Source organism: Callionymus lyra, chromosome 11 (genome assembly GCF_982586985.1).
Source record: "Callionymus lyra chromosome 11, fCalLyr1.hap1.1, whole genome shotgun sequence".
In the NCBI taxonomy this organism is placed as follows: domain Eukaryota; kingdom Metazoa; phylum Chordata; class Actinopteri; order Syngnathiformes; family Callionymidae; genus Callionymus; species Callionymus lyra.
In genome coordinates, this window is record NC_141828.1 from 16,352,749 (window position 1) to 16,366,927 (window position 14,179).

General features: G+C 37.7%; 1 protein-coding gene across 13 annotated transcripts in view; it reads right to left on the reverse strand.

Moving 5' to 3' along the window:
* Positions 1-519: 519 nt before the first annotated feature.
* Positions 520-14,179, reverse strand: part of LOC148069397 (neurexin-1a-like) — a 250,064-nt gene continuing 236,404 nt past the window's right edge. For 9 of the 13 annotated variants that reach the window (XM_087802393.1, XM_087802398.1, XM_087802394.1 and 6 more), the window contains 2 exons: positions 13,035-13,122; positions 520-2,149 (listed from right to left, as the gene is read on the reverse strand). In XM_087802393.1, coding sequence (XP_087658519.1) covers positions 1,842-2,149; positions 13,035-13,122 — 396 coding nt within the window. In that variant the 3' untranslated portion in view covers positions 520-1,841. The remainder of the gene's footprint in view (positions 2,150-13,034; positions 13,123-14,179) is intronic. The other 4 variants (XM_087802401.1, XM_087802397.1, XM_087802392.1 and 1 more) reach the window with 1 other exon arrangement.

Below are 14,179 nucleotides of genomic sequence, written 5' to 3' on the forward strand. Positions count from 1 at the left end.
TTTTTTTTTTTTAATAGTTAGTGAATCTTGCTCATTCATCCTTTTGGTTGGTCTTCTAACAAACACACATACACACAGTCAGTTAAACGTTGATGACCTCTTGAAATAAAGTTTTTCTTTCTAAACGAATAAGCTTGATAGCTGACATAGTGGGTGGGTGTTTTATGATTTATCGCATTATCTTCTCATTAGTTCTCAATTTCAGCAACACACATGCTCTTTTGCCTCTTTGAAATGTTCCAATAATTTTTTTATTTTTTGGGGATAAAATTATGGTCCAATTTAGGTTAAAATGTATCCCTTGTTTTTTTGTTTTCTTTTCATTTCTCTTTTGTACCAAAAACAGCTCGTACCATAGTAATTTTCCTATTTCCTTATCAAAAATAATTCCCCACAATTTAATGTCAAAACAAACAAAAATAAAAGTCACCAATGCAAGGCCACTTGTGACCAAAAAACATTTCAAGGGCACAATGAACAAAATGAAGCAGATATCAATGAGGACCCAGACAGTGAGGATTTATAAGCATTATTTATAGTTTATGGTCATTTTCCTCATATTCATTCCAAGTACAGTTCTCTGGAGGGCAGAATTGACTGACAGAATGACGGAACAAACACAGAACAGTTGAAATGGAGTCTTTTTCCGCCACTTTTTTTCCCAGTTGTACATCGGCCACATCACTCAACTGACAGTGGTTGTAGTCTTTAATCATTTCATCGCCTGTATAGGTCGTCACTCAGAAAGGCAGTTGTTTTTTTTTTATCTGTAAAAGAAATCCTCACATCATGCCTCTCCGTTCACAACTCCGGGTTTGTTTGGGATTAAGGTTCGGCTACTCTGGTCTGGTTTATTTCAGTATCTGTATGAAAACGAACACATGTAAAAACAGGGGGAATCAAGTTTGCGGAAGAAAAATAATGCAGATGTGTTCATAAAATCTATGCCTAGCAACACTTAGCAACACGTATGTCTTCTTTTTGTCCTTTTAGAGTTTTTTTTATTCCAAAACGGTTGAGGAGCAGGTATAGTTTGCATCTTTTATACAACAGGCTATAAAACACCACTTTTTCACAGTCCAGAAAACACATATAGATGTGGTCTTACTGTTTATAAACATATGTACTGTTATAAGATATTTCCGCGTGCATGGCTGCTGACACATCAAGACTGTAGAGTAAACTCTTTTGCTCTTTCAGTTCATGTGAAAACGAAGGCCTCCAGATGTCGTGCTGGCACGTAGGACTCTCTCATCATCTTGGAATAATGTCTTCAATCAAAAATCATTTCACAAAAGCTGCTCTGTCTGTCAGACAACTGTCGCGTTCGTCGCTTGCCTCCAGGGTGAGTACTTTGGCTGGTTTGTTGGACTTCCATCACGTTTTTTTTCCCCCCACTCTGTTCTCGCTGCATTTAATTCATGTAAATGTTTGGCATATTTGTTTATCAATGCGTTGTCGTTTTTTTTTTTTTTTTTCAATAATAAAAAGGGTTTTACCGCACAGACACAGGCAACGTAAATTAAACCACTGAGTTTTAAATGTTGATGTATGTTTGCAATTGCATCTGTGCTCCAGTGTTTGCCAGAAACAAACATCATTTTCAGCCCGAGGCAGGTTGTACAGTTTGTTTCGTCACCTTCGGTCAAGTAGCCAGACATTTATCCAACCGTCTCTTGATAAGTCTCCGGAAAGTACTTCTTCATCTGCAGCGTCATCTTTTAGAAAAGGAAATGACCAAACAAGGTTGAAATTTGTTATTATACTGTACACACAAATATCCTGATTTGTCATTTAATAAAAAGTTCAAGTCGGTCTAGCAAAGACCAATACTCTGACAATCACACATAATATTCCTTGTCCTTGTTCTTCTTGCTCTTGCTCATGGTCTTCGCGTTCGTGTTGACGGGTTTCTCCTTCACCACGGTGCCGTTCGACTGTGCCGAGTTGCTGATGTAGTTGCGGCTTTCGTCCACATGGTAAGAGCCCTCGTCTCTGTTTCGATATTTGTACATGGCGTACAGCAGGATGAGGATGCAAAGCGCCGCCGCGGCTACGATGCCAACCACCATTCCAGTGGTGCTGCTGGACTCACGAAACACCTCCGACGTGCCTGGGTAGCTTTTTGGACCAGCTCCGGTGGGGTTAGCTGCGAAAACCAAGATACATAATAAGGGTACTTTTTACACATACTGTATTGGTGAAGAACTTGTAGAGTGGACAGTTGGTTTCCACTTTAATCTGACCAGGTGTTAAAAAAAAAAAAATCATCATATGCATGAAACACTTCATTATTGATGAGAGAACGTGGAATATGACTCTTGTCTAAATATGTGGCCTTACTTTTTTAATTTAAATTTATCTCAATCAAATTTTGCTTTTTCACCATTTTCTTTTAATAAAGTACCGATGGTGTCTATGAGGCCTTGTGATACAGCTTTGTAGATACAGTGTCCTCTTTGAAGGGCTCTAGATGGCCTCTTTATAATATTTTGCTTTAATTATTCAATGAAACCTGGAATCATTTTTAAACGTATCTAGTGGCCTTTTCAAAATGAAGACACTGTTTCACAATACAGTGTCTTCACTTCACAGTTCTTTCATGAGGCCACATAAACTCATCAAAAGTAATGAGATTTGATTTTGAACAAAGTTAACTAGTTAATAGAGAGTCATGAAACAGCTCAATATGTATCATGACACAGTGCCTTAATTTTGCCACCAGATGGCACTTTGCTTTAAAATAGTTGACTCTAATCCAGTCATTCAACGAAATCTGGCATCATTTCCAAACTAAGAGTGTAAGTAAGTAAAGGTTATTTGTCAAGTGAAGTGTCGTCTATATTGTGATAGCTCATCAGAGGTTTCATGACACCTCATCAACCCATCACTAGTCTTTACACATTTTAAGTCTTGAATAAGTCACAACATGTTATTCAATTAAATTCAATTTTATTTAAAGTGTCTTATCATAACAAAGTTATCTCAAGACACTATACAGTTGAAGTTAGACTATAGTTGATTAAGGAAAAACTGATCCCAGCAATTCAACAATTTCAATCACAATCTTTGTTTATTCTTTCATTAGTAAAAAAAAAATTAAAGGGGATTCTAAAGACACTTATGTTCAGGGAACATAAATTGCGTTTAAAAAAACAGGTTACAAGTTAAAATGTGACTCATGCTTTCATCCAGCCTGCACATTTCTGTTCCACTTTAATGAGCTCTAGAGAGTCATTAGAAACTCATGAAGTGGAGAAGGACGTGAAGGTGAGTGGGATGTGTGTCAGTCATGTGATGGATTTCCATGTCAGCTAGTGACAGCGCTCCACTCGCCTTTTAACATGGCTAAGGATCTTAAGTAGAGGATCAATAGATGCCTTTGTTCAACTTTGCCAAAGGCGACCTCAGCTGTCAATCACTTCTCTCTTAGTTAATGAGTTAAAAACACATTAGCTCTTCTTTTCCAGATCAATACACTATGTTTTCCTAAAACACCTCACAGTAATCTCTCTTCATTGAAGGTTTCTATTAAGATAAAAAAATATTTATCACCAACATTAAACACGTAATTCTAATGATTCATCTCAATTTATTTCCACTTGTACAGTAGCTTAATGAAAATGTTGACTGTCTTACATTAAGTCGAGAAAACGAAAGGTCTGTTTCTGGTAGAATAATTACCTCTGCATTGATTTAATGAGAGTTTTAAATCTCAGTGAAGACACAGGAGTTAGTGCAGCTTCATGTCTGCAGCCAGAGGTGTTTAATTCATGCTAATAGTGGCTAATTTTTCACCCGGGACGTAGAAGGAGCAGTGATGCTTTAGGTGGATGATGACGGATGATGCTCACAGAGATTTGCTCAATTCACCGGCAAATCAGACACAAAGTCTGCGTTAATGATTCATAGATTTACAGTTTATAGCTCACGTGCCATTATGTTTCATTAGATGCCTCGGAGCACAGTCATGAATGAACCGAATGCATGTCTGGACCATGTAAAAGCTGGATGACAGTAGCGAAGAGTAATTCTTAAGGACTATTCATTTTTTGACTCAGCAAATTTAGCCAAAGGCTGTCCCTGCTTCTATTTTGAAATGATGCCATTCAATGGAGCTGAAAACACGTCAGCCCCCTGATATTATTCAGCCCTCCTGGCACAGCTTGCTGGAAGCTTTTGTAGTAGTCATCACTTCTGCTAAAGCAGTCTGTGTTGAACTTGGGAAATACTCGATTCTCACAGTTAGAAATGAAAGCCCTCTGCACTGGGCCGGGACAAAACATTTTCAAGTGGTTTAAAAAGGACTTTGGAAGGTTAGAAATATACTTATCCTAATTTAAAACAAAATTGTTATTTATTTATTTTTGCTTTTTCATTTTATGGTTTCATAGTTATAAATAATGAACCTCTGTAATTGCCTATAGGCGATAGATTTCATGTAGCTGAACCATCATCACCAAAATATGTTTATGAGATATTAATAACATTGTTTTAAAAAGACATTCCACACGCATAGTATGGTGTCAGAGGACTGACGAAATTAGCAAATAAACATATTTATTTGGAGGTGGTGTTAGAATTATCTGACAAAATTGAAGAAACTTGCATATATATATATACTGGAACACTGCAATTTACTGTATATATATAAGTATCTGAGGCAGCTTAAAAAAAAGTTATGAAGCTTTTTTAAATGTAGATATTTCAGTAATCCATCAGTCTGAAAAGTCAATTAGTATGAATAGACTTCAGATGTCCAGATGTTTGTATGTATACATCACAATCCAAAAACTACATATTAATCATGTACGAAAGTATTGTATTAACTTGTGTACCACAGTCCCCTCCAGTTATATTTGTATTCATCATTTTTATGCTCTCAAAGTAAACCATTTTTCAAGAGGGCAAATGTTTTAAGCCCCCTCCCTGGAAAGGGGTGTCATGCTCATTGTCATGCTTCCCACCGTGTTTCGGCTGATCAGAAGCCCGAGGAAGCTTTCTGTGCCAGCAGACATTCAAGGACAAGCTGAGGGAACCACCGGGGGATTGACTGTGACTGAACGTTGTAACAGATTAGCTCTGCCTGTGACAAGCCCACTTATCCTCGTGGACAGGTGTGAAGAATGCTCTCCCCTTTTGGGCAAAAGTCAATGGCTGATGTTGCTCCAGTGAACCAGTGCGGGAAACATAGGTCGGACTCTTTCACGTTTGCTATGTTTCCTGTTTTCAGGGTCGAGAGTTCAGAGTGTAGAAATTGCGTGAGAGTTTCATTTTAAAATGAATAAATAATGTACATTTCTTCATATTTTTTCATTTTCAGCTGTATTGACCCAGCGTTAAAAATTCAATTAGCCATGTCGGATGGATCAAGCAGACGCTTTTTTTCCGAATCAATCCATTCTGACTCATCGGTTACTGTTAACAATTAACACCAGACAGCAGGTTGAGACGTCAGCAATAAAGTATTGACCATATCTGAGCTACATTTGCTAATGACCAAATTTCATGAAACTAGTAAAAAACACACTGACGGCCTGGCGAAGCTAAATGAGTTTTTATATTCAGAGCTCACTAGATTGCACTCTCTGCTCTACCTATTCTAATAAAACCTTGCATCATTTTTAAACCAAATGGACCATCTGCTGAGATCTAGTAATAGCACATTGTTTCATGAAACTTCATCATCCAATCCCTATTTAGGACTACTACCACCCACTGCAATTGTTAGAGCATTTATGCTGTATTGGTATGAGGTCAAAATTAAATATAAATTTGTCTATTAGACATGGTAGTAAGTGATGGGTTGATGAAGCCTCATGATATATCTGTGTAGTAGTAACCTTAATGTTAAAAAGAACAACACTATATGGCAATCACTGCTTTATTATCTTTGCTTATCTACTTTCCTTTTAAAATGAAGATCCTGTATCATGATACATTTTCGTTGTTGTTCTTCATGATACATGTTTTCGTTGTCAAAGGCCACCAGATGGCAATTGGTTTACAATCTTTAGCCATCTACTGTCCAATATACCACACTGTGTTCACTACACATCTGTTTCATGAGGTCTTATCAACCCATTACTACTCAGATGTTGGAAACCTTTAGACCAAAATTGTATGTTTAGGTACTTTTAATGTCAAAATGATTAGCTGCCTCAAGGGTTGTGTAATGTGAGATATGTGTGTGCACATGGCACATTGACTTGAGTCAGTATTTGTTTGTTTTATTTATATGAAAAGGCTTCCCAGAAACGGTCCAGCACCAGCGGCTATCGTTTTCTAATTAAATGATTCCCAATAGAGACCTTGTCTCTGGCAAGATGGTCCATTTATTAGGTAATTGGTGAAACCAGTCGTGGTCTGAGTGGTCGATTAACAAACACAGGGGATGTATTGCATTGAGGTGTAGCTGACCTCCTTCAGTGGAGTATACTAATCTGTGGAGAACGGTAGAAAAGATAATAGCAGGGTACACTCCGACAGTCAATTAAGAGAACGGCATCAAGCATTTCATGAGATGAAGAAGGTGTAGCTGCTGATCCCGGGCTTAGCTGTCAAGCTCAGTGAGACATTGCAAGTAGATTAGTGTTATTCTATTTCCTTAGTTCACATATCCAACCATAATCATAAGCTGTCATATAGAAATGGATCAGCCCCGAGACAGGTCAGTGCATCACATCCTCTCGAGTCAGAAATACTAATTCAATCCCACGTCTCTCTTTAATTATCTTAGTGTCTTCTGGAAGTGATGGAAGCCATTCTGTACTTGTGACACGCTGGAAGTTTGCCTGATGGCAGCGAGTGTGCATGACTCTCCAATGGTTCTCTCCTAATGCTGATGCTGGATGATGGAGAACTGAGAGTGCTGAAAGTAAGGTTAGGGTGTAAATTACTATATTTAATTTTAAATGTGGTCTCCTAAAATTTCAACAGTATCCAAAAACAATAGATACTTGAAAAACAGTTGCAAGAATCTATTAGCAACAAGTTGCTAATATCAAATAATTCAAATATGATTGGATTTGGTTTAATTACAATTAATTGTTACATGTTATATATATTTTTTTCTTAATTATGAGGATATTTAACAATATTGGCCTTTTTCCGAGTTTATTAATGTATAATCAAAATCTTTACAGGTCGTTTGTTTGTATTAGCTCTGGAAATATGTTAAATATACAGTATTCTATAATTGGAACGATACATTGTACAAATACATATTTTTCTTTTTTTTCCCCCAACTAATGAATTTTTCATTAAAATGTAATTGTACACAACCATTAAAAAAAAAAGAAAACACTGAGTTTTAAAAATAGTGTCCCTGATGACCAAGATTAGTTATGGACGTGATCTGACATTGACACAATGTGCCCTGTGTTTTCTCCAAAAGCAATAACACACAAAATGTTCTGCGAACATTCAAAGATGTGTGAAGTCTCATTGCTTTCCTCTCCAAAATTCCAGACTGAAAAAAAAGAAAAGTTGCTCTCTGGGTATCATAATTTGTCTTTATTAAGGCAAAAAGATTGAAAGTATATATTTTAACAAGCAAACTTGTTTGCCAAATATCATATTAATAAACTCACTTTTTTCAAGATGATCTACTCAGACAACAATTCCTGTATTAATTCATCAATTATTAAAATTGTATTTATTTAATTTAAGTTGTTCAATCATCGGCCCTGCACCAGTTCTGCCTTGATCTTGTCTTCCTTCTATAGACACACTCATTGTGTTCACATCAATGTCAGAGCATCTAAAAAGACGTGCGGCAGGAGAAGGCAAAGTAATTGAAAATATAAATACACTGGGATTAGCGAAGAGTGAGACTGACAGCGAGTGTGAAATCCTCTTTTGGCTCCAAACAGCCTATTTGAAAGTGATGTTTGGAGAGAAGTTGGATAGTCTAATCTTCAGTGGAAAAGTGGAGGCATGGATTGGTCATCACTGGTGCTCTACCTGAGGCAAGTAAGACTTCAGTTCTGCCACTCTAGCGTACTGTGACAGGTTGCAATCATATAATGTAAGATTTTTTCCCAGTTATTTATATATATATGTAGCAATAATTTTGTAGAATATTCCAGTCACATTAAAACATGATTCAAACACTTCGATGGTGTATCACTTTCCACTTAAGGATGTCTCATGAAATGGATGAATGGAAGTTTTTGTGTAAGAGAATATGCCTTTTTAATCCATTAGTTTGGTCTGAAACAAGAATGAGATATTGAGGTAAAGTGTGCATGAATATTTTGTCCATATGTCTGTGCCTGTTGAAGGAACTGTTGCCTTTCCATCCCGAAGATTATATTAGCCTCATTCTCTCAAAGTCCATTGGTAGAAGTAATAGATAGTGGTCGCCTAATGATGCTTCTTGAAGTATTTAAATCAACATAACCTATTGCTTTTGAGGCCTCACAACAAATAAGACACTATTTCGAAGCTTTGCTTCATCCACTAGTTAATAGAATCTTCAGGTTCTGTGCAAAACTATATATTTTGTCCTCTTCAAACAGTTTCATTGGTTCGTCTAAAATGTTTTTAAAAAACGATTTCAACACCATAGTTGTAGTGACCTGCTAATGAAGCTTCATGAAGCTTTGTCATGTTGTTTAGAGTTCAGTAGGTGGCGCTATCAATTAAAAAATCATGTGATGCTTCATTATAAAAGTTGTTCAAAACAAAGGAAAATAGTGCAGAAACCGCCATCTATAATGGAAATTTTAATCTTTAATCGGTTAATATTTTATTCAGATATTTAAGTTAACAGAAAAATGTTAACTACATAATTAGAAGATTTAAAACTGTCCCTCATGCTAACTTCAGATTTGCAAGTCAGAGATAAAATGTGCTAAAGACAAAATAGCTAAAAAAAAAAAAATCCAGATAAGTCCTTTTGTTTATGTTCAACGTGTACCGCACGTGTTCACTCATCTCTTTCTAGCTAAGATCTTGGGATCTGTGCCCATGCTGTCCTGAGCCGGCCTCCTTTCATGGATCAGATGTGATGTAACATAATAGTGTGTGCATTACTGGTATTCAGAGCTATGGGTGGGATTTAATGTAGCATGATCGAATCTCAGCGTTGCCGGGTAATAAGCCTCTGCCGCCACCAATGGAGTTTCAACGTGTCAGGGGAAAGAGGAATAAAGCCGAAAAATAAGATAGTAAAGCCAGTTGGTGTCACTATGTAACTGATGGAAGCCTCTGATAGTTGGGAATTCATGATTTGTGGTTTGATCTACAAACGACCTTGGTTTCGTAAATCGCTTTCTAACAATGTCATATCCAGGAAACTTGGTAATAAACTTTGCGAGACATCTAAGAGTGTCAACGTGATTTATTATACGTGTCATTAAACGGAGGCTGCCGGACAGTAATCTGAGTAAGTAGTTCCTTATCAGTGGATCTGGATCAGTTTGCTCGCAACACTGTAAGCAATTCGTTAGGTGTTTGGCAGAGAGCGTAAATGCTCCTGAATGTAGATATGTATCAGGCTACAGTGTAAGACATCCGCCACCCCGAGAGTCTGAATCTCCGGTGTCGAATCCCCCTCGCCGAATGCAGAAAGGAAGCTTTGCTCTGGGACTCCCCGAGCATTGTGTGCTCAGGGCTGATGTTTTGGCAGATGTCCTTGTCAAAGGAAATATCATAACGCTATCTGCTGGTGTGAATAAGAACACTGACCGATCTTCTGTGTATGAAAATTGATGGAGACAGCAGATGTACACTAGAAGTACCTATTGTGATGCTGCCCGGAGGGACTATCGCTTTATTGAGCAGCCAGTGAGCCAGAATTAGAGGAAGAGAGAAACTGTGGCTAAAAGTGATACTGCTAATTTTGCACAGCGAGAGGAGAGTTACAGGAAGCGAGAGGAGCCGGTTATATGATAGCTGTTGGGTACACATTAATTTGGTGGGGGATTCATGACCACATGCAGATCAACTGCACATCTGGACGAAGTATTGATTTAATTGTTTTTAGTATTTTGATGGCATTTTTAATTACTAAACTCAACTAAGAATTAAAGTTTGTGCTGTTAATAATAAGCAGATGGAATCTTTCATTAGGATGAAGACTTTGGTGAAGTCGCAAAGATGTCGGAAAAATCGCAATGGGTTGGGATTATTTTCTGAGTCATTTGTTCTTAATAGGCAGTTATAGGTAAAAAAGTAAGTCTATTTTAATGTAGCGACAGGAGCTCAGTTGTCTTCATCTTCAACCAAAAAGACACAGTTAAAAACATCCAAATACCTCCATAGTAAACATTGATGGACATACAGACGAGCTCCATGGCGGTATTATGATGTTTTTAACTGCTTACATTTAGAGGAAGATGAAGAAAACAACAACTGAACACTAGTCCCTACAATGAAATAGTTCTTAATTTTTACTATGCAATGACAGAATTGCAGTGTTTGGAAAACCAAGACGTCAAAGCTCTGCCTAACCAACCTTTCCCGTTTTTCTTAACACGTGATTTTCAGCATTATCGTGTATATCTGTTTGAAAAACACAACTTGAAAAGTTCTGTGTGGATGTTTTTTATTTTTGTTCAATGGGACAAGTATGGGAAGAGTAAATTTGGCGATGATCGGGAATTCCGTCTGTATCCAGCAATATTCTGGAGGTTTTGTGAATCACTTTTAATGGCTTCTAACAACTGCTGTACGCGCAATATCGTAATAGTCTGTCACGTTGAAGTTCAATTACAACTGTTCAGGGTTGTTAGGTGAGATCTAACCTTTAGTTGGAGATATAAAAGTTATTTGTAACAACTTTCATGCACATGTACCACAATCGAGACCATTACAAAGCCACATAGAGACTTTTCAAGGTGTACTGCATTGTTTTCAGAATTGTTGTGTGGAAAGAAATTACTCTCTGTTAGCAGAGGACTGTATAAATCCTTGTGTTGTCTCAGGGTCAAGGTGACCCTAAGTCCCAAAAACAAATGTAAATGTTTTATCCCTTTTGTGTCAGGGTGAACGACCTCCACCACTGCATATGTATTTCTGTATTACATCTTGACCCAGAAACAATTACTAATTTGTTTTTAGGCCTTCGAGTCACCTCGACCCTGAGATAACGTAAGGGTTAAGAAGGACTTTGAAGAGAATGAATGTTTTACATAGAGGTTATTTAGTTTATCCGGACATTTTAAGATACTTGAACAATTTTCAATATCTGCACATAACAATGAAAAAAAATGAAGATCTGCAAAGTGTCTTACAGTTAAGAACTAATGGAAGTTCTTCTTTATCAGCTATAACGATGACCTTCGTGGATATCACAATGAACGCCTCTTTAATGGAGCGTGCTGAAGACAAGGACTGTGCCTCGCGAAGCGTGAATGACTACATCGTCACCCACAGATCCAAGTCTGTGCACAGTACGTTGATGATGCATCCCATTCAGTCCCTTCTCAACTTGAACCAGTTTCTTCCCACGATCCGTGGAAAACACTGCTTAAAATATATTACCAACCTGCCCACACTTTCAGTTACTTTTTAACCTACTTATTTACATTTTAAACATTTTCTTAGAATATCTTTTACACAACAAACTTGTGCAATTATTTGTCATGGATAAGATCCATCCACTCACGTATTTCTATGATTTATCTGTCGAGTTATTATACGTCTATTATTATATTGCAAAGCAGGCTGCCAACACCATGAACAGGTGGGCTGGCTGCCGTAGATGACATATGTTAAATTACATAATTAATAACATGTTTTAATCCATGACCGACTCAGAGCTCTCATTTCTAAAAAAGCATCAAATGGAAAGTCACTTTAATAATAGTTCTTCAATTCTAGCATCATGAAGTGACTGAGACGGGGTGGAAAATTGCCCGCATTGAAGTGCACTTGCAGAGGAAACAAGTCACAAAGCAGCCTTTAATGGCTTTTTTTTTCCAGTCCAGTTGAAGACTTTGCAGTCACAGTAGCGGCTCTGTGAGGATTTAATCACTGCAGTTCTTTGACCCTAAAGACTCACGTGAGCGTGCAAACATTCTCAAAATCACCCAGATTGCCTACTGATGAGGTGGATGTTTATAGCGGCTGCCATATTGGTTGAACGTATAAACATGCCAACATTAAATCAACAGAAATTCACACCATTTCAACACGACTCGTCCAGGCCACAAGGTTCCAAACACGAGAAAATCAGATGGTTTATTTCTGTTTCTGTTTTTCTCTCTGGCTTTAATCATCGACCACATATAATGAGTTTGGTTGGGCAAGATTTAATCGTAACATAAAAAACTGACACACAATAGAAACATGTTTCAAAAATAAATGGATAAATTGAGATGTATCTATACATCCCTCTCCCCCCAAGCACCTTTAAATGTTATTATACATTTAGAAATGCTACCACTTATGCAGAATTCTCCAAAGACTCGGTCGGTTATTCCGCCCACTTGACCATTGGGAGGAACGTAACCTTTTTCTCGAGCAAAACTGACTCAGGCCCATACAACACAGCAGCGGTAAAACATCATCGCATTGCAGCTAAAGAAATGATAAACTGTATTTTTTTTCAATGCCTGAGCGTATGTTAAACTATCTTAATACTTGCTCAACTACTGGCAATGGAGCAAAGGTCAGGGTCATAGGTCAGTTTCTGCCTGTGCTTTTAGTCGTCTATATTGGTAATTGTGTGGAAAAAAAATCATCAGCCTAGAGCTCTGGTATTATATAATAACCAAATGCAGGGGGGAAAAATCCCCCCTTTTCCAGCTATTAGCCGGTTGTAGTTGGCAGAGTTACATAAGAATATTGCAATTATATCTTTGGACGGTTTGTACATTTTATTATACTAGGATTAATTTCAGCCGTGGAACCAGTGAAAACAAACTGTTTCCAAACCGAAGGAACGGCCAGCCTCCAGGCAGCTATATCTCCCCAGAATAAACGCTAGAGCCGAAACCCAATCAGCTCCTTTAATACTGTGTGTTACCTTGGTGAGGGTGCGCTAGTGACACACAGAGAAGAGAATAAAAAAAGAGATGACTAACCTAACCCACCTGAGCTCGGCTCACAGGGATCAATGTCTTCATCATCGCTCGGACACTCAGCTGATGCCACGAGCAAGTCGTCCGTGGTCTGGGGAAGAAGAGAGAGGAACAGAGTTGAGTGGCTAGGGCACAAAATACTTTGCTGCTTCAATGGCTACTGCCGAGTACCAATAGTGATGTTCCCGCTGGCATGGATGAAGAATAGCAAAGGAGATGAGATTCCAGGGAGAAACTATCTTTGGCTGCGAGACACATTCTGTCGGACATGGTTATTCATTCTCCGCCGAGAAACTGGCTAGAAGAAATTATTTAAAAAGGAACCACTATGGAAGGCAATTGATACTGGAATCTTATTCAAAACACTTTCTAATTGTGTGTGTACAGATGTGCTACACTTTTAGGAAATGTTCATAATGGGACAAGAAAGAGCGTTTTAATGGTATTCAAGATTACCATCTGGACCCAATAGTCTTTTGAAGGATTTATCAACATATTTGTTTCTGGACCAATGACCCAGAAACAACAGTAGGGTTAAAACATACGTTTTATAAAAAAAAAAACTATTTATGTATATATATATATATATATATATATATATATATATATATATATAATTTAAAACACCAACTCATATTTGAATTTACATTAATGCATGTTATAAAATCCATAGCAAAATGAGGTCCCATCATAAAGCTGATAATGGTGCAGCTTATGATGATACTTAACCTTCTAACATTCAGCGCCTCAATAGTGGCATGTGTGAGCCAAGATTTAAGAAACGATTAATACAGTAAAGGTGGGATGATTATTTAGCATCAGCCGTTGTTAAAATAACACTCAGTAATAAGCCACGTTCAAACACGACCTGGAGCTTAGTCTAATCTTTATTTCAACAGGGACACACACTTTAACGCTGCTAGGAAAGGGCAAACAAAAGAGACGGAAAAAAAAAATGCTATACTGTAAAATATTACACCTTGTTTGAGAGTGTTGCTTCAGGCCAGTGGAGCAGCTCTCCTCCCTGTTAAAGGTCGCTTCTGTTAAGGATGGCAAACTCTGCCAGGCTGCTGGTATTATGAGCGTCTATTTAGTAGGAATGGCTGTTGCAATACACTTGAGCGACGCTTCACTGCTTATCCATCGCT